The 12,797-nt window shown below is 42.8% G+C and overlaps 1 protein-coding gene across 2 annotated transcripts in view; it reads left to right on the top strand.

Moving 5' to 3' along the window:
• Positions 1 to 12,797, top strand: part of SSB (small RNA binding exonuclease protection factor La) — an 80,446-nt gene that overhangs the window by 8,434 nt on the left and 59,215 nt on the right. For both annotated transcript variants that reach the window (XM_085645346.1, XM_085645345.1), the window contains exons 2-3: positions 1,265 to 1,341; positions 3,142 to 3,245. In XM_085645346.1, coding sequence (XP_085501472.1) covers positions 1,276 to 1,341; positions 3,142 to 3,245 — 170 coding nt within the window. In that variant the 5' untranslated portion in view covers positions 1,265 to 1,275. The remainder of the gene's footprint in view (positions 1 to 1,264; positions 1,342 to 3,141; positions 3,246 to 12,797) is intronic.

Raw genomic sequence — 12,797 nt, 5'->3', positions numbered from 1 at the left:
GGACACAAATATTACCTTAACTGCAGACAATGCCTTTCTCTGATCCCTAATGTTGTCCTGTAATCTGGCAGCCAAGGGGGTTGGGCCTACTTGTCCCAGGGACAAAATACACAGGAAAACATGTTGCCCGTGAAGCCAAACAATGTTCCTGGCTATAGGAATTTCACATCCCTGTAAGAATATAAATATATATATATATTTTTTTAAGATGGTAGTGCTTCACTGGTTAGGTGATTGCTGCCACTTAAATATGGCAAGAGCCATTGTTGAATAGGAGACTCTGTGATTCGGTAACATCTGCCCAGAGGGAGCTTTCCCTGGTTGTTCATCACTATAGCCTGGAACCCACTGTTTAGCACAACATTAGAAACTCTCTTCAGTTTTAAGCTTGGACACAGAGATGCACAAGAGGAGGTGACCTATTAACTGAACTGGATATTAAAGATTTTTTAATGGCTTGGAAGAAAAAAAGGGATGGTCTGACATTACGTCTTACAGCACGCTATCAAACTGAATGCCAGCTGCCAAATGATGTAATTTGTGATATGGCTGGTGCTGAAAGAAGGGGACCCAAACCAGCTATCAGATGTTTGCAGATAACTCGCAGAGTCTAAATAAGGGCTGCCAACCCTAATGGGAGGCAGAGCTAGGCATGAGTCTGAAAGAGGAGTGGTAACAAAGGCATACTAGATTACGTCTGACATCTGCTTTGAGGGAAGTCATCATAAATGCTAGCTATTGGTAGCATAAATAAGCTATTTAAAATAGGGGCAGATACTGGTGGGGTTGTGGGGAAGCCAGGAAGCTGCTACATTTATTATGGGAGTGCCCTAAACTCCAAATGTATTGAAGACCTTGGAGAAGATATTCCACACTAGCATGCCCAGATTCCCTGCTGATGCAATAGTAGGGCTTCCAAACAGGCTTGCATTCCCACCTCCACTCGCTGAGACCTGACGAATACTGTGGGTCTCGCCACCACAACACAAACTATCATTGCATGGCCGAGCACATTGAGAATTCCCATTGTCGTTGAATGGTTTAATTACCTTTCCATTATTATTGGAATGTCAAATATCTTTGTCAATTTACAAAAAGCAGAAATTCGACTCACTATGGGGCCCTGAGGTTTTATTCACAGAGCTTGGTGATCTAGTGTGGTTTGTATTTGGTTGGTAGTAAATGCAACTAAATAAGTACATTTAAGATGTATGGAGTGTTGGTGTCTGTTCACAATATCTTCATTTTTCATGAACATTTGCAGGTTTTTGAAAAATGGCAGAAAATGGCGCAAAGGAACAAATCTCTGATCTGGAAATCAAAATATGTGAACAAATGGAGGTATGATGGTGGTCTGTCAGTCTTTTTGTGTGAAGTCTTATTGCTTGTTCACTGTCCACTGAATCCTCCTAATAGTCACTGCAGTGTGTGTGTGCGCGCGTGACAAAAAATTTTAGGAATCAAGATTAAATTGTTAAAATTTTGCGAATCCTTTCATGTAAATTAATTGTTTCTTGGGTTGGGTTGCTTATATTTGACACACTTTTTTTAAAGGCTATGTTGGCTTGTTTTATAGTGTAAACCACTCGATGATGGCTATGTATGATTTTACTTTCCGAGGGCCCTTTTCCTCATCTCCCTTCATTATTCTGGCAGGCTCGGAGCAGTACCTTGGATGTCTTCGGTCTTTAAAGGGGTCCCTCATACTGATTTCAACAAGCCTTTTTCTCACCTGCCTTGGCAATATTCACTTCTTACTGTGATAAATTGTGCCATTGGAACAATATCTCCGCAACATAGTGGGTAAAAGGGGAAGAACAATCTAAGCCCAGTGTCTTTTTTTTCTTTTTTTCTCTTTCAGCTGCTATTTAAATGTAAAAGGAACACATGATGGATGGAACGCTGAACAAATCAAATATTAACCCCCAGTTACAGATCTGGATTTAATCTATAGGTTTTTTTTTTTTAAAACTTTTTATTGTTTATAGAAAGACATAACAAGGTCACATATAATAATTTGTTTCACCAAGATAGCAGGGTTACCACAGCACCGGCGACACAAATGACAGTATAAGACTAGACATATGTACAATAGTCCTGAGTGTATGCTAGAGTCAGTCCTTGATCTCCAGGCCGGATAGTCGGGCCTGCGGAGGCTCACATATGTCACCTCTGTAGGTGTTCCACAGCGACCACACCTCCCCCCACTTTCTGGGGCACCCCGTGCCGTGTATACGGTCTTCTCCTGCAACATGCACCAATCCATGTCTTTTAGGTTTATTTTTTGTTGCTTACCATGCCACCCCATTTTTGTTACCCAGCCATATGCAAATCAGTTTTGGCCCTGCTCCCCATGGGACCAGTCCAGCCTGAGTGGCCATGCCCTCCCTTTGCCAGAAACCAGCATCCTAGGACTGATTTCGGGCATAACCCCTCCTCAGCCAGGCTAGCTTGAACACAGTGGCACAGTGAGGTCGAGACCCAAGTCTGGGCATACCTTTCCCATGTAGGGTCACAAAAGCAGAATGAACAAATGATAGACAGAATGCTGAACAACGCAAACCTTCACCCCCAGTCACAAAGATCTAGGTATGATCCATATTTTTTTCACTGTTTTCATGGGAAGCAAGGTCAAGACTGATTTGCATATGGCTTGGTCCAAGCTGGGGTGGCATGGTGAGTAAAAAACCAACAGATTTAACCCAGATCTGTGACTTGGGGTGGATGTTTGACAATGTTCAGCATTCCGGCCGTCACTTGTTAGTATTGCACTGCGTACATTTAAATATCAAAACAATCACTCTTGTACAGTGCATGTTTGTAAAGCTTTACTGGAAATGTCTAGTGCCTTACATCTAGTTAAAATGCTTTAATTGCCTTATTGTGATCAAGATCTGTTTGTTGTAAGATCTCACCAAACACTTGCGTAGAGCTGGCATTCGTCTTGACTGCCTGGTCAAAGGGTCTCCTCTGAAGTCTCAGACAAGTGACCATTCGTAGATAGGAAACTGATGTTCTAATTTGGGACCAAATGTTCATGTCATGTTGTAGATATGTCATTTGTAAAACCTGTCCTAAATAGCTTAATATAAATGCTTGAATTTATACCTTTGGTCAGAACACTTATGGTTTGTTTTGCAGTATTACTTCGGCGATCACAATTTGCCAAGAGACAAATTCCTAAAGGAACAGATCAAACAGGATGAAGGTTGGGTACCCCTGGAAACTATGATAACATTCAACAGGTGAGAAACTAAAACCTATTTTCGTTGTAATTGTTCCATTTCATGCTTGCTTCTGAGATTCTAGTACTATTATTTGTTCACATGCACTCTTGGGTAAGACCCTATTTGGTCAGTCTTGCGTTGGTCACCACTGTATAATGAAACTCTTCTTATTGAACAAATTTGGCTCCCTCAAAACCAATATGCCCCAAACATTTCCCTGATCTTACAGGGATCTTAATTTTTGGAGTGGTGTCAGCTGGTGCTGCTTGTCAAAATTATTGCATTATTAGCAAAATAAGGCAGGAGTCTTCACACAAACGTATTCTGCCAACTACTGTTTCCATTCTGCATATGTACTGGTGGAAGTAATCCTTCTGTGGTTTTCCTTTTGGCCTTAATGCCTCTTCTTGATTTGTATCCCTTTTCTTTGCTGTCCTACCCCTTTCCATTTCCCAAAGCAGACGAGACGACTTACCAGTAGTATCAAGGTTCAAATGGTAGTGTGTTTTCACTGACCTACCCCTGCAAACCATTTAGTCTCTCCCATGAGATGTTGTGCTTTCAGACTGCTTCATAAAATGCTGCCTCAATGTGTGACGCGTCAGTACAGGATCAGTTGTGGCTTAGAGGGCTTTCAGATACAGCTGCTGTAGTCTGGCTGAGGAATCGCAAATTCACTCCAGTGATTCAGATGGAGTGCTAAGTCACTTAATGCAAACCACAAAAAAGCCTTTACCAGTGAGCACTAAACTCTGTTGTGCTCTGGTAGTAGAACATTGTTTTCTTCTGGATATCCAATAATCTTAGTCCTGATGTTTATTTTGTTTTCTCTGCCACCGGGTCTTATTGATTAACCAATTGTATGTCCTCTAATGGGTGAAGAATCCTGGACAGTTGAAGTGAGTTACATTTCTTTCTTCTCAAAATACAGCATTGTTAGTGTTGTCTGCCATGATTTGCAGCACTGCACTGTGGTCTGTGCCGTCGTTTGCACGTGGACTGTCCATCCTGACAGGGATGTCTGTCTTAATTGTCCACTAAAAACCTGGCTTTGCTTTTGTCTTCGTTGGTGGCTTTAGCCTGTTTGATCAGTTCTCAGCTGGTGTAATGCCAGAAAATCCTTTGGGTATCTGAACAGTAAAAACATTTGATTCTGTGAATGCCTTTCCCCGTGAAACACCGTACATATTTAATGCATCCCTTGTCACTACTAGGAGTCCTATTTTTGTACTGTCTGACCATTACTTTGCTCTTTCATTGGTTGTATGCTAAATGGGATGCATGAAATAATCTAGTAGGGAAGGATGACTGACCGGATGGTGTTCTTTAATTGGCTTGAATGTGAAAGCTTTTCTTGCTAGCTCTAAAATCAATCTTTCGCAAAGTTTTTAGAAGGTTCCAGGGCAGTTGATTATCTTTGACTCTAAATCCCAGGTGATTTAACAAATAGCTTGTTAATGTCCAGTTTACACTTGTACTGTAGAGTACCCTTTCTGTAGAGAGGTCGCATTGTCCACTCCAACATTGACTTTTGTTGGTAGGTTCCCACTTCAGTAGGGTGTACATGTTTAACTAGAGAAAATGTGAAGTGGTGATGCCTGGCACCCACTGCATTACCTAGGTCTAAGAATTAAGTTACATAATTTCGGGGTTGATGATGCATCTATCACAAAGCCTCTACCATTAATTTGGTTCAGTCTTGTAATGCAAGAAGTCACAACATTTGTATGACGTGTTCATTGATCGCCCAGCTTTTGTATCAAAGTCTAGCCCCAGAAAGCTTTAGCTATAATGTAAGATTGCATGTCCTTAAGTGGAAAAAGTACAATATGTGGAGAGTGAGGTTTGGGTCAACCTTCTCTAGGTAGTGTTTTTCATGATTTTCCATCACTTGGATGATCCACCCTGAAGGCTATGATATTCTGTGGATGGTTACATTGTGCACTTGTATTCCCATTACGTTTTATAATTGGGCTCCAGTACTCCTTTTGTTGGACTAGAGCCAGTGTGTGCTATTTGATGTAACTTTTCTGGTATGGCAATTTATTGCTGGCTGTGGCTTTTTTTTGTTAAGCAAGTCCTTGCTGTGTCCGTTTTTATGGTGGATTCAGACATAGAGTGCTATTAAGTAATCGCACTTGAACTTAATTTGTTATACTTGTTTGCTAATCTAACAAGTTAGGTTTAATGTTTTTCTTCTTTCTTTTCTTCAATTGGGAAGAAAAGACGTGCCTTCACAAGCGTTCTTAAAGATGCAGTGACTATTTTTAAACGGTTAGATAATATCCAACTTTGATTAAAGACCATTCACTCCTGACCTAGCCTTTTGTAATAAACTAGCAGATTACCTCTACAGCAAAGCAAATACTGTATACGAAGAGTTCACAAACCATTATAAGGGCACTAGTTCAGCTGAGCAGGCGTGTTCTGAAAGTAGCTTCGAAACCACACCGGCCTGTTTACAAAAGTTTAATCAGTTGACCCTGGAAAGAGTAGAATTGTTTATAGTAACTCCACATCCGAATCTCCATCGGACCCTTGTCAGGCATCCGTACTCCACTTGGTTCCTACCACCAAAGCAGCCAGCTAGCACCACTCCCAAATAATCTTAATTCAGTGTCTTTCCCTGATAGCGGGAAAAAATCACTAGTACGCCTTATCTTGAAGAAAAACCTCAAGACCCTACTGAGGATACAAATTACCGGCCAATCTCTTCGTTTCCATCTAAAGTCCTGGAAAACGCCCTAAACAAAGACCTGGTACATTTTCCATCAAATACTCGTGCAGCAATGAAGTAAAATGAGTATTACCGGTATGGCCTCAAATTAATCTGCTAGTTTTTAGTTCATAAAGAGCAAACCCTAATGTTGGGAGGACATAAATCACACCCCTTTGCTTTGCCATATGGGGTGCCCCAGGGGTCTTCATTATCCCCAACTTTATTCAACATTTACGTTACCCCACCGACTAAACTGTTCCTACGGGTACACTGCTATCTGTTACGTGGATGATGCACAACTAGTGGTGTCCTTAACATTGGAGCCAGATAAAGGAGCGAAGAAGTTCAATGTGTGCATGGCCCACATCATCAAATGGATGCACAATAACTGTTCAAAACTTAATACTGAAAATAACTGAGGTACTACCATTTGGTAAAAATACCATATTTTGGGACAGCGCCTGGCGGCCAGTTTTGGCCGGTCAATGTACATCTCCAGTGAGAAAGGTAGTGTTAGATAAGTAACTTTCTTGGACCAGGTCAACCTTACCACACCATTTTGTTTTCTTACTCTGAAAATTCTAAAAATTGTTTTACCCTTCATCCCGATGGTTCTACAGAAAACAGTGATTGTAGCCTTGATATTATCAAGGATCGACTACTGTAACGCTCTCCATATGGGGGCAAATAAACGGATTGTATGGGAGTTAGTCACTTCAAAATGAAGCAGCACGTCTACTAAACATCCCAAAGTTTAGTCCAGTCTCCAAAGCTATTTGTGATCTGCACTGGCTGCCTATTATGGAGAGGGTTCAATTCAAATCATTGTGCATTGTTCACAAGACACTTTACGGTGTTAACCCTGTTGACCTTAATCAGACAGTACACCCCACAACTTAATCTTAGATTGTCCTCGGCCTCCCTGATGGACATTCCCAGGGTACAGACTGTAAAGTGGGTTGGTAGAAGCTTCTTCTACCTCGCCTGTAAATTATGGAACACGTTACCACTCACCCTGTGGACCCAAACTAAGACTTTCAGAAAATCCCTTAAAACATGGTTATTCTTACCCAGGTCTTAGGCCAGCGCCTGCCCTCACTGTGTGACCAAACTGGCAATTTTCAGCGCTAAGAGGCCTAGGCATTCATGCGCTTCATAAAACATCATTCATTCACTATAATGGCCCTTTGTCAAAAGTTTAAGTTGCTGCTAACAACAAAAAATATTTAATTTCCTTTTTGTAGGCCTCTGTTTGCGAGGTTACACTGCGTCTCTGGTAATGCAGTCTGTTCAGGATATAGTGGCCTCCTACTAGCTTCCATATGTTAGCTGAGGCTATCGTACATCACAATTTTTTTTTTTTTTTTTTTTCTTGTTTTTTTTTTATTATTGCCAGTATCATCTTGTTCAGCATTGATGCAGTACAGGGGTTTACATTCAGTCGATATTTGTTAAAGTTAGTATTTTCTGCTTAAGCAGTCGATCCCTTTGTGTGAATACACTATAGTGCTGACATTACATCACATTTGTAAACTGTTTGAGGTGAGTCAATACAGTGAATATGAGATCACCACGTAACACTTGCTAGCATCTTACTACTCACTTGCGATACAGGTAGCCACCAGTGTTTCGGGAATCAGAGATTTGCCTTGGATCATAAAATCGTAGATCAATCTTTATAATCAAGAGTTCCCAATGGAATACACCACTGGGCAGCAGAGGTACGCAGGGCCATTGCCAATGGATTAATGACTAACGAAAAAATGAGTGGGAATAAGGGACAGCCCTGCCTGGTTTCCCTGCGCACCTGTATAGGTTGCGAGATTAATGACCCTGTCCGAACACACATGAGCTGTTCGTTACACAGCAGTTTACCCAGTCTCAAAGTACAGTCCGATCCCATATCTCGGCAAGATATTGAAGAGGAACTGCCATTCAACTGTCAAATGCTTTTTCCAAATCTAGTACCAGACCTCCTGATCTGGGCCAAACTTATGGAGTGCATCATTACTCGAAATTACCTACATATATTTAAAGAAGTTTCGCTCTGGTACAAACCCATTCTGGTCTCCGTGTATCAGCTGGTGTCAATGAGGACAACCTCCCCACCAGTACACAGTGGTGGGGGAATCATCTTGCCAGATGCCCGAAACATGATTTTTATGATGACCAAGAAGACTTAATATCTATTTTGTCCGGACAAGTAGACATTAAATCACAAAAAATATAAGAGCTACGTGCACTCACGGGTACTCGCGGCGATTGGATATGCTGCCAGAAAGCCTATGAACTTTGGAGGCTTCTGATAGGCTAAATGCCCATGACTGGGCTCTAGCCAGTGACTTCCTGGGAGTCTTCAGCCCAGCAAAACATCACTGTTTCTTTAGTGGAAAAAGCTCGGGTTGACCACTGGTGCAGCCCACCCACTCTCTGAACCAAGCTGTCAAACATGCAAAGAGTGGGGCGAGGCAGGAAACGCTTACTCTGCTGCCTGGTCCAAGCGCCGTGGGACAGGGCATCCGAGTAGTCTCTCTGCCGCCGGATGTAGAGTGGCATCGATTTCCCCGTCCCACAGTGTCCATTTCGGCCTCACGCAGGCGCTCTTCTTTATGGAATTGTGAGTGGCAGGCGTCCGACGACAGTTGAGTCGGACCCTGAATAAACCCATTAATTATCTGCAGAAAACCGCACCATTTACTAAGAAATGTACGGAAACTGTGATTCTGCATGCTACGGGCCGGGATCAATGACCATGGTGGCGGGGTCAAAAGTATGGCATTTTAAGGTAATTTACAGCAAGGGCATGAATTTATCATGCATAACCAAATTATGTTAGTGCTGGGCAATGATTTTCCCTTTGCTGGAAGGCCACACTCCAGTGACAGTGATCGATCGTTTCAATAGTCACAGGAGCCCATCCGAGTAGAGCTTTGGTGTACCTTGCAGCTGGAGAGCTCTAGACTGGGTCGTATTTAGTCCCAACTGTGGCCTCGCATCTTCCATGTTGACTGCGCCCATGTGTCTTACAGAGACTGTTTGTCACGGAAACCTTGTATTCTGTTTGCTATGGCTCTGGTTATGTCACGCGAATATGGCGTCTTTACACATGCCCCCTATATGAGCAGGGCACTCTTCCATGTAAATTGAGACTATTTATGCAGCTCACCTCTTGATAACTAATGATCGTGATATATTGGGCACTACAATAATTGAACAACCCTGCCCCCTGTCCTTTCCAAGGGTGCATTAGTGATAGTCTGTCTTTTACTGTAAACACAGGGTATTCTAATCCCTGCAGGAGTTATACCTATGCCCAACCTTTACAATAGTGAAAGTCATTTTGTTTAGGTTTATTAAGGAAAACATCAATAAAGACAAAAGTAATGTTTTTTATTTAAGTTTATGCCTGAGCTGTTCAGTGTGCTAACCTGCTATTATACATCTTCAGCATCTCAATCACTTCAAGTTCATATTGTCAGACTGAGATTCTCTCACGTAAAACAAACTTGGACAAAGGATCACCTCTTCACCATCTGGCCACAGGGGCATGAACCAGCACTATCAAATTAAGTGAGAAACATGATGGGGACTATGGCCTCTGCCCACTGCTTAGTTAAACTAAGTTTTACTCAATGTGAACTCTATGCCACATCTTTCTACATCTGGGGTTTCCTCACCGGGAGATGGCCACCATCGCTTTGGGTCTGTCACACCTACATTATGCCAAGAGTTTATATACTGGTACCCATTGCTATTTTTCCTCCCCAACCTGGAGCTAATTACGAATGTAGGCATCAGACCATGTCAACACCTATGTATGCATAATCCTATCACTCACATTCTTCAAGAATGACAATGTCTGCAAGAAATGGCTCATTCATGGCTCTCTGCATCGCACACGAGACCATCCATTACACAGGACCGATCTTCCTTCAACTCCGTCACACCTACTGCTAAAGAATGTGTCTCTGGTACAGACTGGCCCTGCGAGTCACACTCTGGAAAATCCCCCAGTCAAGAATACGGATACTTCAAAAACACCCCGAATTTCAGACAGCGGTAAAGAATTTGCACCTCCCAAACACACAATCCAATCCCAGCAAAGGTCCAACAAAAGAATTGATAAACATTACTTACCTGTAACTTAGTTAGCACCTTTTAAATATTACAAATTACCATGCTGCTCATTTCGTGCTGAGCTTAGACCACTGCAAGGTGTCCTTCGTTGTTGTGTAAATTTTGGTTTCAAACTTGTGACATGATGTATTAGCATGATCAAATACCCTGCAACCAAAAATGCACCATTATGTATCATGTCATGCCTAAATACAACTGCAAGCTTGCCACAACAAAACTGGAGGACTTTCAAAAACCCCTTGCAACATCCAAAACAGATACTTTAAACCCACTGTCTACAAAATTCATGCTTTAAAGGATAAGTTGGCGTGCTATAAATTAATTTAATAAATCTACCAGTCATGCAAAGCTAACAAGGTGGTAACTTTTTAGAAAATCCTGAATCCCCTTCAGGCCCTTGACAGTGCTGTAGAAATGCAGCAACGTGTAAAACAAAATAAAAATATAGTGAATGTTTCTGTCAGCTCATATAATTGTCGCGAGTCGGTGGGACAAGTGGATATTTCAGGACATGTTGATCTCAGAAGCATTATGTCCCGTGGCCAAGTAGATTTTAAAAATTCCACACCCCTGAGTACACCAGCCAGTATCTTATTATCCGCTTTCAATAATGCTAGCGGGTGGTACGAGCCTAGTTGTGTGGGATCTTGGTCTGGTTTGAGTAGTGTAACTACTGTAGCCTCATTAAGAGTCTGGTAGATGTGCGAACTGCAGTGCCTCATAAATCCTAAGCAGCTGTGGGGCTAGGATACCTGTGTATGTCTTGTAGTATTCGGATGGAAAGCCATCCTGGCCTGGCACTTTTCCCGAATCTATATGCTAGTAATGAGTGTGATCGAGATGTCCAACGCCATGGATTGATCCGGTGTCAATGTGGGGAATGTAATGGTATCTAGAAAGAAATCCATGTCAGTTTGATGCTTCTAGCTTTGATATAGATTTGTGCAATGACTGACCATTTCATGGCAGGGGCTGGCAGGGAAGAGCCTATGTACCAACAAGGGGGACCAACTCCTTCTATTCTGTCTTGGGCGGTATTGTCTACTCCTCTGCCCCATAGACGTTGACGTGTACTCACCGGCCCAGGCTACAGCCTTAAACCCCCCCCCCCCCCCCCCCCCCCCCCCCAAGAGCTGAAAATCCCTACATGGTGTGGCTGCTTCCCAAAGCTGAGCTCGATCGGTGGGAGATGTGCAGGCCCCAGGCTCCCCCGCACCATGCCACAGCCTGCCTCCGCTCTGTACCTCTCCGGCCGCCTTGTATCCCACTTCCACTGGACGTGCTAGCTGCCATAATTCAGGTAGCTGCCCAGCACACGCCGCCGCGGCAACTCACCCCACCTTCACAGCCCACGGCAGCAGTGTGGACTTTTTTTCATGGTTATGGTTCCGTGCCCTACAGGATCTCCGCTCTGGTCCCCTCCAGCTGCTGATGGCTCCTTACCTACCTGGAGATCCTCCGGATCACCTCTGCAGGCAGGGTGCAGCTGGGTATCACCATACGTATTTTCTGCGCCTCTCCCCGGGATCGCAGTCCCGTGCAACTCTACTGCAGCCGTGTGGATCCGGGCGTTTACTCACGGTGATCCGCACACCAATATGTTCCGCTGAACCCTGGCTGTCCGCCCCTTCAGCTGATGACAATGGATGTCACTCCCTGATTGTATAATTGCCTGGATAATGGGAATGCATTGGAGAGTGGAGCTAAAAGATGTTGGTTATCTTTCCCCTGCTGGCCATCACACATGTTGCAGTGTAACTTAAAAATAAAGAATACCAGACTCCTCTTGGCAATGTAAAAACATATTTTTACTGTTGCGGCAGGGAGAGTGGCTATTTCCTCACAAGGAAAACCGCTGGTCTCAATTTGCTGCTTCACTGGCAGCTACTTTTATATATAGTCAGACAATACTGGTTACGAAAGATTGAACGAAAAATTACTAGGTGGTTACATATTGGTTGCAGAAAAACATGAAGTCACCTATGAACCTAAACTTGAACCCAATTCTCTATACATCCTTTATTGCAGTTCGAACAATGCTTAACAACTAACTATTCTCTATTCTTGAATACATGTGTATTTTCTTGTGTGCTTTATCATTCTGCTCCCAAGATCTCTTCTAAGATTCTGTGTGACGCACTCAACTGTGGTCTGCAGTTGCGCCGTGTCGTCATATTTTATATATTAACCACACCCTCCCCTATATATTTCAACTACTGGTTCTAAACATCGGTCGGGAGTAATCAACAAAAGGCTTTGCAGTTCTTCTAAGAGAATATGAAAGACAGGTCGGTGATTAACTGTGGAATCCGAATTGCCCAGGACAGACAGGCACCCACAACGGGGCTCTTTGCCAGATATCTTTTATTTTTCCCCGTACTTGAAGTGTGTATAATTGTTTGGGGCTGCTAGTGTAGATTGGTGTTAGTGAAAGTGTTTAAATTTAACGAAGTGTTACCCTAACAATTTAATAGGTGGGTCCTCTTGTCCGGTTAAAAATATAGTATTGGCTGACGGCAGACATAATGGTCATGTCCGCTCAAAGTACTGTGCGGTGGTGGGTCGACCTGTTTCTTGCCGCATTTTAAGTAGATTTCGATCTAATGGCAATTCATCAGGACTGAGCTACCTAATCTACAAGGTGGTTGGAATCCTATTACATGTATTAGAAAAAGGTAACCAATCACTATATATCACTATAATGTGAGCTGAAG

This window comes from Triturus cristatus, chromosome 3_1 (assembly GCF_964204655.1).
Source record: "Triturus cristatus chromosome 3_1, aTriCri1.1, whole genome shotgun sequence".
Taxonomy (NCBI): domain Eukaryota; kingdom Metazoa; phylum Chordata; class Amphibia; order Caudata; family Salamandridae; genus Triturus; species Triturus cristatus.
Note: the sequence above shows the minus strand (reverse complement) of the source record. Positions and strands in the feature narration are given on the sequence as shown.